The following is a 13,446-nucleotide window of genomic DNA, read 5'->3' as shown; positions in this document are numbered from 1 at the left end:
GACATCTATTCCTTGGGGTGACAAACGAGTCTACTTGCTCTCAGTGACATCAAATTACTTTGCACCAGCCAAGGGTCCCATGACCTGACATAACCTGACATTAGGTCCTAGAAATGTAAATAAATATGGCCTTTTTAAAAGTGGCTGAGAGCACATAATTGCTAGCAGGCTCGAGGGGTTGTCCCAAGTCTGGCTCATGACCTATGCTGAGGCAGCTGATACCAGCCAGAATTCCTGGCTTGGGCTCTCTGTGGGCAGAATTTCATACCTACATTTCATTCAGGACCCCAATCCATCTCTCAAAGCCCAGATTATTTTTGTGCAGTCTAAGAAATGATAGGGAGGCTTGCAGCCTGCGCGTCTCCCCACCAGCGGGGGCCCCCAGCCAGGCTTCTTCAGAGAACAGGCTTCCACAGAGAACTGGTGTCTGCAGAGCTTTAAAAACACAGTCCTGAATTGGACTGCTGTGGCTAGACTTTTTGTTAGGAATTGTGCTTTCCTCGCTTCTTAACTTTTGCCTTCCCATCTCTCCCTACCTCTTTGTCTCCCAGCTTTTCTGCACTTTTCTCTTCCTCTCTCCCTCTTCCTCCAAATCTTCTCACTTCTGCAGTCCCCACACTGACCCTGACCAGAACCCTAACCCCATGGTGAACTCCATTCTTGAGTTAGGAGACCAGGGACCCTTGAAAGAGCTGCTAGGCCCACAGCCCCAGTAGGGATCGATCTTGCTGATGCCCCACAGGCTGCAGGGGAGGGACTCATGGCCAGCATCTCCAGGGGCTTCTGCTGGGCACAGTTGGAGTTGTTAGAGAGTTACATAAAATCTGTGCACATAATTCCTCCCTTGTTTAATTTACACATCCCTTTTGAGTTTTGCCAAATCATTCTTTCTGAACACATTGAACAGTTATATTATCAGCATAAAAGAATCCCAGAGTGAAAGCATCCCAGATATTTAACAACTCCTCAAAAAAAGGTAATTAAGGAACCACAAACAATCCAAATGCAAAATAACCCAACACAGAAAGGACAAACAATATCCACTCAGACAAGTGGGATTATAATTTAAGGAGCTGGCTGGTGTAGGACTCATCAAATTCAATGGTTTCTTATTTTTCATTTTTGCCTCTTAGCTGTCTAATGTCTCCAAGGTTTTTAGTTAAATCATCCTTCAGAGTTTGCTGGGAAGGGTTATGCTCATTGCCAATTAGACCGCTCAATTAAAACAAAACAAAACAAACCACAACACCTTTATTCTTTTTTAAAAATCTTTTACTGCTGAGATTTTTAAGAATACATGGAGTTGCATTTCTTCTTGAAAACTGTGGTTGCTGAAATGAGATACCAAACCAGTATAAACATTCCCTTCCTAGCTTAATCATTAGAAATCTCTTTTTGGTTTCTACCAAGGGAGGAGGTGTGTTGAAATGGGAAATAGTCACTCGTCCAATAATAAAGGAATATATGTCAATTTCAGACACAGAAAGAACCAAGGCATGGTTTTCCTCTTCCCATAAAATCCTGATGCAGTCGCAGAAATCTTCCATTAAAAGATGACACATTCGTGGAAAAGGGTAACATGAGTTCCCGCATACATATGTATTTTTTATAAAGAACAGACATATAAAATTTCGGGCAAGATGCACCCACACCCCAAATCCCTTTTTTGTCCAGATTTCTCTTGGGTGGACCCTCAAGTTCTTTTTAGATTGTAATCAGAACAATTCAAGTTCAAACACACTGACCCCTCACACTCAGACACAGGAAGGATTCCTTTTTATTGAGCCATTTTGCTCAACCTTGAAATTTATCCTCAAAATCCCATATTGGGAATGGAATGATGCAGTTTGGGCTTTACTTTCAAATATTCCAGGAAAAAAAAAGTGGAAGCGGATGATGAAACATGAAAGACAAAATGATAATAGCGGTTGAAACTAAGAGTTGAGTATACAAGGGCTTGTTATGCTTTTGTGTGTTTGGAAAATTCCATAATAAAAAGACTTTTTAAAATGATGTGTTTGGCAAAGGTGGAAAAGTTATTCCTGCCAGGGGGCTCAAATAAAAACGTAGTCCGTTGGGTAGCACCTGGAATTACCCATTTAATCTTCGTTTTCCAAGAACGGAAAACGACCTTGCTCCCTTTTCATTTCTCCGGAATCAGCCGGCCATCCCCATGCTTTCTTTCCGGCAAGCTCCCTTTCCCAACCCATAAACTGAGCATCCAAACCCGAGGTTGGGGGCTGATTAATGGAGCTTCCGTACTCAGCTCCCCTGACCAGAGTGTAAATACCCATAAAAACTAATATCAAAAGTTTTTATTGAACTGCTTCGTTTCCTTGAGGATTGGGCCGAGCGGGGCTGGAGCAGCGGGGCAAAGAAGCGGCGGCTGCGCCATGAGCGGCGTCGGTCCTGCTGATCGACTCAGCGCGGGTCCCCAGAGCCAGCCAGAGTTTCTGGGGAGAGCACCCCAACCAGGTAAATGCCAGTCCGGGGCTCGCCTTCCACTGGGGACAGGTGTATTTACAAAGCCACCGGGGAGGGAATAGTAAGTAGTCGGAAAAAAAATCAGAACGGGATAGGCAGACGCCAACCACCCCGAAGTATGTCACAAGGCTGGTCCAACAGGGTGAAACATTTTTCCTCAGGATTTGATATGATGCCTGTATTTCACCCACATGACGATAGACGTCTGCGTTCACTCTGTGTGTGTGTGTGCATCTGATGTGTGAATCTGTGTGTGCATATCAAGACATATATTGTTATGCTTACAGCACGTAACGTGCCGTAAATGTCTGATCACGCCTCTGCGTTCTCCGAGTTCCCCTTTCTCGTGGCTGCGCGGGTGAGTTTCCTTCCCTCAGTTGCTCTACTCATCAGAGTTCTCAACCCTGGTCAGGACGGGGGAGTCTGCAGGCTTCTGAGGAGAGACGGACCCACGCGGGCCCAGGCCGCTGGCCTCCTGGTTGCCTGCACCGGTTTTTCCGCGAGAATGCCGGGGCTCCAAGGGGGCCAGGCTGACGTCCAAACCCCCTATTTCCTTCAAACACTCGAATGTCTTCAGTGTATTTGTTGACATAATGAATCCACAGCCCCGCGCTGGTTTCCTGTTTTGTTGTGAGCGTGAGCATTAAGCTGGGATCGGGGCGGAGGCCGGCGGGTGGGACTCCTTTTGGGCAGTGGCAGGGACAGAGAGCAGCCGCGACACAGTTCTCTCTCCCTTTTCACGTCGCAACCGCCCGGAATTCCTCGGGCCGTCCTGCGCTCTCCCAGCGCCCTGGTCGGCCGGTTGACGGGGAGCTCACTCCCGGGGCGGCAGGGGCCCCCGCAGTGCAAAGGATGGGTACACCCGCGGGGCCGCTGAGGACTTCGAGAAGGCGTTTCCTCCTTCCGGCTGAGCGTTGCTCCGAGTTCCCTCTGCTTCGAACGTATGCCCCTGTCCTTTAAGCGAAGGCTGAGTTTCCAGGTTCAGTCAAGAGGAGAGCTGCGGCGGCGCCATCGGGGCAGGCGGCACTCCCCTCGCCATCATCAGCGCCACTGGCGGTATCACCCAGGCCTCCCAGAGCCCGAAGGCAGCCGGTCTCAGGCAGGAACGCGCCCCTCACTCCATGTTTGCGCCAACCCTAGGAAGTCTGGGGGCCGCGCCGCCTGGCACTGTGCAGGGGCCGGGGGCTGGGTGTTGCTCCTCCAGCGAGCCTAGGATCAGGGGCTGGTTGCTCAAAACGAGAGAGGGGGCGCCCCTCTCCTTGCTCACGGACTTTCTAGGGGAAACACTGCAGGCCAGTGCTGGAACCGGGGCCCTCCCTGGCCTTGCGCCGTCCTTTCTGAGAGGTAGTGCACTGCTGGCCTTGAAGGCCTGGTACGGAACGAACCCACCAGGCAACGGGAGAGCTGCTCCTTCAAAAATTTGTTCTCCTCAAAATCCACCAGCTTAGGGAATCTTAAAGGCAGACGGGGTTTTCCCAGGTCTTCCTGGACCTTGCATTTCCTCCCACTTTCATCATGTTAGCAGTTAGCCGCCACAGTGCCAAGTGACTTCCCACAGTCCAAAACTGTCCCTACAGCCTTGGGCTTTTTGCTGCCTCATTAATGCTTCAAATGCACACAAAGCTACAACAAAGGTTTGAGCAAGTGACTCAGGAGGTGCCATTTCTCTGCCTACTGGCCAGCTTCGGCCCAGGTTTCTTCAGAATCTACCCTTTTTCCTCAAGAAAAAGAGTACAGTGTCTGCCCTCGTGGGGACAGAGGTGGGGAAACTCGCAAAGTCCACCATGAACAGAGCAGCCCCTCACTTGTCTCTTTCCCAAACGGTCTGATCAACTGCAAATTCGAAGATGCTATTCTGTTCGGGTGTTTTTCTCTTTCTCTCTTTCCCTCTTAGTTAGCCTCAGCTTCTCAGCCATTTTTTTCCTCTCTGAATCTTTCTTCCTTTGCCATTATCTCTGCGCTCCCACCCCTCCTGTGGTGGGAGAGAGAGGGTTAAGATGTTCTGCAAATGCCGCTCGTAAAGCTGCTTGGATACATTAGAAACACATGAATATCCTGAAATACAAAGTGTTTTTAAAACCAACCGAGGAATGTTTATCCTAATGCTGGATGGATGCAGAGAAATAGTGACAGGGAGCAGTGCTGACAGCCTCCTCCGAGTTAAAGTGAGAGCAGGTAAATTTCATTTGCTAGTGAAAATCAAACTCGATTAAAACCTGCTTTCCCTTTGTCCTTTTCTCTTCCAATCCTGGGAGCCCAGGGCTCCATGGCACAGCCTGGCAATGAGTCCTCTGCCCAAAAATACCCCAGCCAAGGTCCTTTTCTTCAGCGGGAGGTTCCAGGATAGCCAAAGCCCTGCAGGACACCCCAGACTGCCCTAGGAGGTAAGAAGCCATAGCGGCCAAGGGTATGGCAGCTCCTAGAATAAAGGCCAAGCCACTGCTGCCCTCCAATCTTGCCCACGCTGCCTGCTCAGGGCTCCCGGGGGCAATCAGGGAGTACCAGGCACAGCCCATCTCCACCAGTGCTGCCTTCTTGCTCAGCGGGCCACTGCCACCCACAGATTCCAATGGGTACCCTGGCCTCCCCTGCGTAGACCACAAAGGGCCTGAGAATAAAACTACTGTTGCCAGGATCCAAGCTGATAGTGCCTCCCAGCAATCCCATAGGAATTCCTGAGCCTGGTAGACAAAACAGCAGAGGGATCACTCAGAGGGTCAGACCCAACTAGCTGGGCAGGCAAGTGAGTCCTGACCCTGCCGTTGAGAAAGGAGAAAGAGCACTGGGAGAATCTGTGCTTGCTTCCCAGAGCACACTCCAGTTCTTCACTGCCCTCCAACCTTTCCTTTTCCCACAACAAGCTGGTTTGGTGGCTGCCTGGAGAGCTAAGAGGCTAAGAAAGGATATTGGGAACCATTAATGAATCTCTTATGTCCCTCGGCAATAGACAAGAAGGGGAGAGAGGAAGACTTTCTTGCTTCAAAGTGAGTAGAAATTTTAGAAACTGAGACCCAAAATTATTCACGGAGCTCATTCAAACTCTCTAAACCCATCCCCACTGGTTGGTGGCTACAACTCAATGTCTAACAAGACCTGAAGACTTTTAAAGACAGTAAAGGCTCGCCAGGACACCATTGACTTGCCTGGTAGAAAAATCATTTAATATTTATCAAGATCCAAGACAAGAAGGAAACAAGCAGGCTGCCTCCTTCTAAGTAATCATGTCTCGAGAGTTTTTAAAAGTTGATAGGGAGATATGGGGAACTAAGAAAACATGTGGCTAACTTGTTCACTAAAGATACACCACAAAGCTCAATAAATAATTCAGGCCTGAAGCCCTTCCTTGGCGGGGCCGCCAAGTTTAGGGAGCAAAGCCTAATTCGAGATGCAACCCAAAGCCTTCCCCCAGCACCGCCCCTTCCAGACAAACCTGCTTGTGGCTCCTCAGCAGACAAGATGAAATCTTGTCTCACCATTTTTGGTGAGGAGGCACCCTGTCGACTTTGGCAGTCTGTGGAGCTGGGGCCCTTCCTCTGCATGCAGGGCTCGGTGTCCGGTGAAGTGGGGAGCTGGAGGGAGGAATGTGGAGCTGGCCTTGGCCGCTGTGTGCACCAGCAGCTGCGCCATGGCCAGAGGTGAGCTGGCACAGGCGCCGGCTGGTGGGGGCTCCCCGAGCTGTGTTTTCGTTTTTCCGGGTCTGGCTGGAAAACAGAAAAGGCTCAAAGCCCGGGCCAAGAGCAGGGCGGAGGCAGAGAAGAAGAGTCTGTAAACACCGCCCCAAAAACTCCACGAAGGCAGCAAAAAATGCTGGGTAACCAAACGGAGCCAGAAACAGGAATTCCAAAGGAAAAAGGAGTCAAGAACGAGGGGAGGTGGGCGGTGGGCCTTTCGCAGCTGCCTGGGTCTCCAGGCTTGCATGGCAGTTCTCACGCTGGCTAGACTGCAACTTTCAACTTGACCTTGGCCTCCAGCCGCGTCTGACCCGTATGTAAAACAGGCTTCGAGTCCTCAGGAACTGGGGTCTCGAGCACTACCCTGTCTCTTTGTCACCGTGAGTTTTACAATGCCACTTGGAAGAAGGAAGGGGGGTGAACGGGCCGGAAAGGAACACAAAAATCAGATCTCTACAGAGGCTGGTTCCTTAGTCTGCAAATGGCCAGTCAGGGAGGAGGTAAACTGGGAGCAAATCAATATTTACCCGGATCTACTAAAAAGGCAGGAGGGAAAGGGCACACTGGGTATGCATATGATGGTGGTTGGGGGGGGTCAAAGAAGGTTTTATTTGGCAACACTTACATTGGTCCGGGCAAACCCACGAACAGGACAGATAAAAACTGGAACCCAGCCTCATTGGTCCCGACCCTGCAGGAAGACCAGGAGCCTTAGAGAGTAGACGGCACAGGGGGTAGGGGCTGGGGATATTTGCAATGCGCTGAGCTTAGGGCTGAGTCTGCAAGCTGGGACCAGAGGGCAGGTCCAAGCCTGGATGCTCACTAGTCCACTTAGGGTAGAAGGGAGTCCAGAGCTCTCCCCAACCCTGATGTTTCTGTGGAGTGCACCCACTTTCACTTTGAGTGCCTGCTCCCCTTCTAGGCATCCGACCAGCTCACAGCCTCCACAACTAGAAATGCAAGCATGTGGCCCCAAAGTGACAGGACCCCCCTCACCAAAACATGGCGGCTGCTTGGCTCTTTCAGCACCAACAACCCACCGTGCTCTCAGGAAAGGGTCGCATTTCCCAGGCACAGAGGAAAGGCGTCTCAGGCTGGTTCTTGGAGGGAAGAGGACGGGGCACCCTCTGCAGGCTGGAGACAGGGCTCTTCCCAATCCTACTTGGGAAGAAGGCATGAAGTGGCCCCAAAGAGCTCCTTTCTCCTGTCCCAAAATGGAGTGAAATAGGGAGCGTCCGGGTGCCCAGAGAGTCAGCTCCTGCCCAGGTTCTATGAAGCCCCGTTAGGCCCCAGAAGGGGGGCTCAGAGTCCCAGCCGGCACCCAGCTGGGGCCTGTCCCTCTTAAACTCCTTCCAGGACAAACCAGACCAGCAGGAGATGTGGGAGCACCGGAGAACGATGTGCACAGATCCCTCTCTCCATCTCAAAGTCTAGAGGAGGAAGGGTTGTTACTGGGGCAGAGTGAGGAACAGTCTGTATAAGTAAGTGTGAGTGTATGCTCAAGGTACACTTCAGTGTGTGTGTGCGTGTGTCAGCGTGGGTGTGGTGATGGGTCGTTCTGAGCCTACGGGCCTAAGTACGGTCTATGAAACACTGTGGACAGGGAAGGGGAGGGAGCTCCTAACTGCAGTCCAAGCTTTCTAGTGGAACGTCCTGGGATCCATGAACCAGGCGCATCAGCAAATGCCCCGCCTCTGTTCCCCTGGAAAGAGCCAAATCGCGACGCTGTCGAACCCGAAAGAGCTAGTGTCCGTGCTGGGGTCTCTCTGCAGAAAGACGTGCAAATACCTGGAAAGAAAACATTGCCGGAGGCCCCAAGAAATACCCGGCCTGGACTACGCCTAGCTACTATCCCATCCCCAGCCCCTCGCAGATTTACCTGACCTGTGCCCACCGTCTCAGGTCGCAACCCAACAGCGCGCCCCAGTCCCCTCCCCGCCTTACGTTGCTCTGGGCCTCACTGGCATAGGAGAAGGGAAGGAGAGCTGCGAGGAGGCCGCCCTTCTCTCCATACCCCACCCGCCCGGTCCTCCGCCCCCACCCGCCCGGTCCCCCGCCTCTCCCCTGGGTGAATGGTGCGCGGCGGCGCGGCGGGCGCTGGCGCTGGGGACGGCGCGGGCGGCGGCGGGGACAGCGGGTGCACAGCGCGGAGCCCGGGTTGGAGCCGCCCGCTTTGCATACGCCGTGGGCGGAGCGGGGGGGCCGGGCCAATGGGCGGCCGCCTGGCGCGACCCCGCGGGGCGCGATCCGCCCCCCTCGCTCGGGCCCCGGCCCCGCGCCGCGCGCTCTTCACTTCTTGGGGGCTTTTTAAAACAGCGCCACTGGGGTCTTCTCCATGCGGCTCGGGCTATGACAGCCTCCGTGCTCCTCCACCCCCGCTGGATCGAGCCCACCGTCATGTTTCTCTACGACAACGGCGGCGGCCTGGTGGCCGACGAGCTCAACAAGAACATGGAAGGGGCGGCGGCGGCGGCGGCAGCGGCGGCGGCGGCCGCGGCGGCCGGGGCCGGGGGCGGGGGCTTCCCCCACCCTGCGGCCGCAGCCGCGGGGGGCAACTTCTCCGTGGCGGCGGCGGCCGCGGCGGCCGCGGCAGCCGCGGCCAACCAGTGCCGAAACCTGATGGCGCACCCGGCGCCCCTGGCGCCCGGCGCCGCCGCTGCCTACAGCAGCGCGCCCGGGGAGGCGCCCCCGTCGGCCGCCGCCGCCGCGGCCGCCGCCGCCGCCGCGGCTGCAGCGGCCGCGGCGGCGTCGTCCTCGGGAGGGCCCGGCCCGGCGGGCCCGGCGGGCGCCGAGGCCGCCAAGCAGTGCAGTCCCTGCTCGGCGGCGGCGCAGAGCTCGTCGGGGCCCGCGGCGCTGCCCTACGGCTATTTCGGCAGCGGCTACTACCCGTGCGCCCGCATGGGCCCGCACCCCAACGCTATCAAGTCGTGCGCGCAGCCTGCCTCGGCTGCCGCCGCCGCCGCCTTCGCGGACAAGTACATGGATACCGCCGGCCCCGCGGCCGAGGAGTTCAGCTCCCGCGCTAAGGAGTTCGCCTTCTACCACCAGGGCTACGCGCCCGGGCCTTACCACCACCATCAGCCCGTGCCTGGCTACCTGGATATGCCGGTGGTGCCCGGCCTCGGGGGCCCCGGCGAGTCGCGCCACGAGCCCCTGGGTCTTCCCATGGAAAGCTACCAGCCCTGGGCGCTGCCCAACGGCTGGAACGGCCAAATGTACTGCCCCAAAGAGCAGGCGCAGCCTCCCCACCTCTGGAAGTCCACTCTGCCCGGTAAATGTCGCCCCCTTCTCAGCCTCAATCCTCTGGCTCTGCTCCAGCTTCTCCTCCCCTCGCTCCTGGGTCACTCTGGTGCCCCTCTGCTCTCTTCCTGGCCTGCCCAAGCGACACTGCACCCCTGGGAGCCCGAACCCCGCTGGCTGGCACTGCCGTCACTGTCCTTGAGTTAGGCTGGCTCCTGGCTGTCCCTGGGTGAGGGATAACTGGGAAGAATCTTGTGGGGACCCTGGCTGGCTTCCTTCTCCCTCTGCGCCCCGCCCTCGCTAGCCCTTGACATCGACTTAAGGATGGGAAATTGACCTGGAAACGGTTTAGCAAATTGCCCATATTCTTTCTCTCAAAAATGGCTTCACTGTAGAAGCATCAAGTGTTGAGGCTTGGGGTATACGGAAAGGAGCCGGGCATTGAAGTGTTGTCCCTTGAGCTAGGCGCTAAGGTGAGCCACTGGGCCAAGCGATCAAGCATCGAACCCGGAGCGCTGTGCGGGCAGGACGGCCCGGCTGGGGTGGTCATTGGAGCCCTGGGCGATTTCATTTCAGTGAAGAGCTCACCACCCGCCCCACTGACCGTCCAGGTTTGGGCAGAAGGCCGGATTGTACCGCACGCTGCAAAGGGCAGCCGGGCGCTCCAAGGCGGGCGGCTCAGATCGCGCCTGGGTCTGATCTGTGTGTAACTTGCTTTCTTCCCTATCTTCCAGACGTGGTCTCTCATCCCTCAGACGCCAGCTCCTACAGGCGAGGAAGAAAGAAGCGCGTCCCTTACACCAAGGTGCAATTAAAAGAACTCGAACGGGAATACGCTACAAACAAATTCATTACCAAGGACAAACGGAGGCGGATATCAGCAACGACGAACCTCTCCGAGAGGCAGGTTACAATCTGGTTCCAGAACAGGAGGGTCAAAGAGAAAAAAGTCATCAACAAACTGAAGACCACTAGTTAATGGATTAAAAGTAGAGCAAGAGGGCAACTTGAAGAAATGCTTCAGGACTCATTGCTGTGCCAGATAATGGTTATAATACTTAATAATAATTGAAGAATGGGAAAGAGCAAGAGAGAGACTGGCATTTTACTTTTCTAAAGGGGATCTCTTTCTCCTTGGTGGAATCTACAACTTTTTTAAAACTTTACTCTAAGAAATGGTAAAGACTGCCAGTTCTCCCGCCAACCCCACCAGACCGTTAAATGACAAACTCTAGAGTCAAACGTCAACCCCCAAATACACAATTTCAGATAAGTTACGCATTTACTGAAATCTTGTAAGTATTTATGTGACCATTGTATTCTAGGACACTGTGGTATATGGTAGTAATCCGAAAGTTGGTTACAAAAGCAAGAGGCTGTTGAAAACATCTGCTTGTCCTTGGGTCGCTATCGCCATCCCCCTTTGCATGTTAAGTGACTGCTCAGGTAAATCTTGGTGAAATTCCTGCCGTTGTTGTATATTCTGCAAAACATGTCATGTATAGATTTAGAGGGGAAAAGAGAAGAAGGTACTGAAATGATGATCTTGGACTATTTACTAGGAAGGGAGAGAAGGAGAGAAAGCTCTTCCGATGATCATTTGTCTTGGTAGTTAACACAACCAGCTGAGCTTTTGAGCTACAAGGGAACCCCAGGTTGGGACTGTCCTTCCGATAATAATTTCTAATTGCTTACAACAAGCATATTTTGTAGCATTTGGACAATATTTTCTGCTTCAATATCATTTGCTTTCCAAAGGATTTGATATCTTTTTGAAAAATATTTAACACATCAGATGATTCGCAGAATTCACTTTATGTCAGATCTCCTAAGACGTCCCACACCAATATGGTGTATTTGGTTTGAACACAATTAATTTTTCACTTAAATTGGTATTTCCCAATATTTACTAGACATTTTGCTGAGGAAATAATTTTCCTTTTTTATTTTTTAGAAAGCTCAGAACAGAAATCCATTCCCCCAAACATCTAGATGTTTACAGTCTATATTTCGATCTATTAAGGGGTTAGTATTTTTCCTTGTTTCTTGTGTTATGAGACCACATTAGAAAGTTTAGGGATTCATCTTCACAGCACATTTTTAATCAAGCAGTTATTTCAACCAGCACATTCATTTTGTTCATATTCACTATAAAATGCTATCTTGTAAATAAAGACATTCAGCACACTGTGAAAATGTATTTGTGCACCTGCTTTTCAAGTATTTCTACTAAAAATAATCATTAAAAAAAAGCTTTAGACCTGTAGATAGTGATATAGTGGTATTCTGTTAATAAAATAGTCACTGCCATTAAAATATGAAGAAAATACTCATTATTTTCCTGTGATAAATGTGCACTGCACAGAAAGAAAAGGAGCAGATTTGTCCTATACAAACCAAGGACCATTCTTTTCTATTATTATTCAGCTTTTTTTTTCCTACAAATTTTCTAAAGAAAGGGAGAAATCCCTCAAAACTAAACTCCTAAAAATTTAGATAAGTGTTCACGAAGGTTAAAGTGTCAGATATTCTGAAAGGGAGAAAAAAGAGAGGAGGAAGAGATAATATAAATTCCCAGGATCCCTGTGGAAAATGAAAACCAGTTGTTTAGTATCAGCGATGCCCAGGCTGCCATATTTTAAAATCTGCTGTTGGGTCTGCATGTGTCTGAGAGGGCAGGTTTTGATATTTGTTGAAATGACAGGACTAGGAAGGCCTTAAACCTTGACCTTGACGAAAAAAGACAATTTGTGACCTTGACTTTTGACAGCTCATGAATTGGCCTCGGCTGGATTAGTAGATCAAGGGCGCCACCTGGCGTTGACAAGCTTCCTTGTAATTCTTCAGCTTCAAGGGAATCAAAAGGTCTTACCTCTTTGACTCCTTGCTTTAGAGATTTAGTACTCATTTCTTTGGCTCCAGATGGAGCGAATTTGAATATACGTAAGTTATACATGTGCCTGTATATATGTGAATATATATCATATATGTGTATACATTTGCATAGCAGTGCTTGTTTGTCCTTGTATATATATATGTAGAATCTGTACAGATATAGTATCATTAATTACTGATGGCCTGAGATGTTGTAATTTAAGGTGATTTCTAGAGTTGAGGTACAAAATGTGCTTTACATGATGAAATTTTGCTCCTTTTCTTTAATTGCCAAATTTGATTTGTCTTCACAGTGGCTTGCTCTGCATCAGATTTCTGCAGATCTGCTTTAAAGCTATACATTTCTGTTACAGTCTAAGAGGAGTTCTTAAATAACCATTCTTTCCTGGCCCTCACCCTCCCAGGTGGTCTCCCATCCTAATTAGAGCTATAGGGGAGTCTATACGGCAAATTAAAAGTTTCAGATGCCTTGCTAACTCTAGAGTTCTAGAGTTACATTTCAGAAATTCAAAGAAACTCACCTCTTAAGAGGTCAGTATGGAGAACTTAAAGATCTCATATCTACAAAATAACCATAATATCGATGCAGAAGGAGAGTTATCCTGGATAGCTCAGAGCTGGGTGCAGCTCCAGGGTTGTGCAATCTAATATTGGTGCTTGGGAAGCTGCCATTGATTTGTGGAAGAAATATATACATTTAATAGTAACAATGACCATCAAAACTATGAAAATAATAAGTACTATATCTACTACTTATTGCTCCCTAACAATACATCAGGTGCTGCGTTTAGAGTCCTAAGTAATACGTATGTATGTTTACATATTTAATATACATGTAGAGTAGGGTAATGTGTTTTTCTCAAATCCACACTATGCACATATGTATTGAAATGTTGGTGGAAGCAGGAGTCTTAGGATGAAGAATTTTGAGGTGAGGTTAATTTTATCTTTACATTAGAGAGAAGTAATTGTGAACCAAAGAACTGTATGCATCATTTTATGGAAAATAATCCTGGTTGGTTACAAACCTGGCTGATGGAAACCTCTCCGACCTGAAGACTTAGAGCTTCTTTATAGATGGAGAATCTTAGAAAGAATCTCCAAAGCTGTCTCAAAAACAGCATGGTCTTGAAATATACATCTGGAATGGTCTTGT

General features: G+C 50.6%; 2 protein-coding genes across 15 annotated transcripts in view; one reads left to right on the top strand and one right to left on the bottom strand.

Moving 5' to 3' along the window:
* EVX1 (even-skipped homeobox 1) overlaps window positions 1–8,179 on the bottom strand; it is a 44,441-nt gene extending 36,262 nt beyond the window's left edge. The window contains exons 1-5 of one of the 14 annotated variants that reach the window (XR_011539164.1): window positions 8,100–8,179; window positions 7,196–7,313; window positions 6,781–6,846; window positions 5,915–6,185; window positions 1,251–4,456 (exon numbers count right to left, since the gene is read on the bottom strand). The gene's annotated coding sequence lies outside the window, so the exon portion shown is untranslated. Of the gene's footprint in view, window positions 1–1,250; window positions 4,457–5,914; window positions 6,186–6,780; window positions 6,847–7,151; window positions 7,942–8,034 lie in introns of those variants that run through there. The other 13 variants (XR_011539167.1, XR_011539169.1, XM_070616084.1 and 10 more) reach the window with 13 other exon arrangements.
* On the top strand, window positions 8,118–13,226 carry HOXA13 (homeobox A13). The gene is made up of 2 exons (XM_008526847.2): window positions 8,118–9,426; window positions 10,130–13,226. Exons 1-2 carry the CDS (start codon window positions 8,505–8,507, stop codon window positions 10,372–10,374), a joined length of 1,167 nt encoding a protein of 388 aa, XP_008525069.2. The 5' UTR covers window positions 8,118–8,504; the 3' UTR covers window positions 10,375–13,226.
* Window positions 13,227–13,446: the final 220 nt, after the last annotated feature.

This window comes from Equus przewalskii, chromosome 4 (assembly GCF_037783145.1).
Source record: "Equus przewalskii isolate Varuska chromosome 4, EquPr2, whole genome shotgun sequence".
Lineage (NCBI taxonomy): Eukaryota > Metazoa > Chordata > Mammalia > Perissodactyla > Equidae > Equus > Equus przewalskii.
The sequence above is the reverse complement of the archived record's forward strand: the minus strand, read 5'-3'. Positions and strand labels throughout refer to the sequence as shown.

Bases quoted from the DNA above. Each gene is read 5' to 3' on its own strand.
- HOXA13 (XM_008526847.2), top strand. From the start codon at position 8,505: ATGACAGCCTCCGTGCTCCTCCACCCCCGCTGGATCGAGCCCACCGTC. The intron at 9,427-10,129 runs GTAAATGTCGCC...CCTATCTTCCAG, and splicing joins CTGGAAGTCCACTCTGCCCG to ACGTGGTCTCTCATCCCTCA.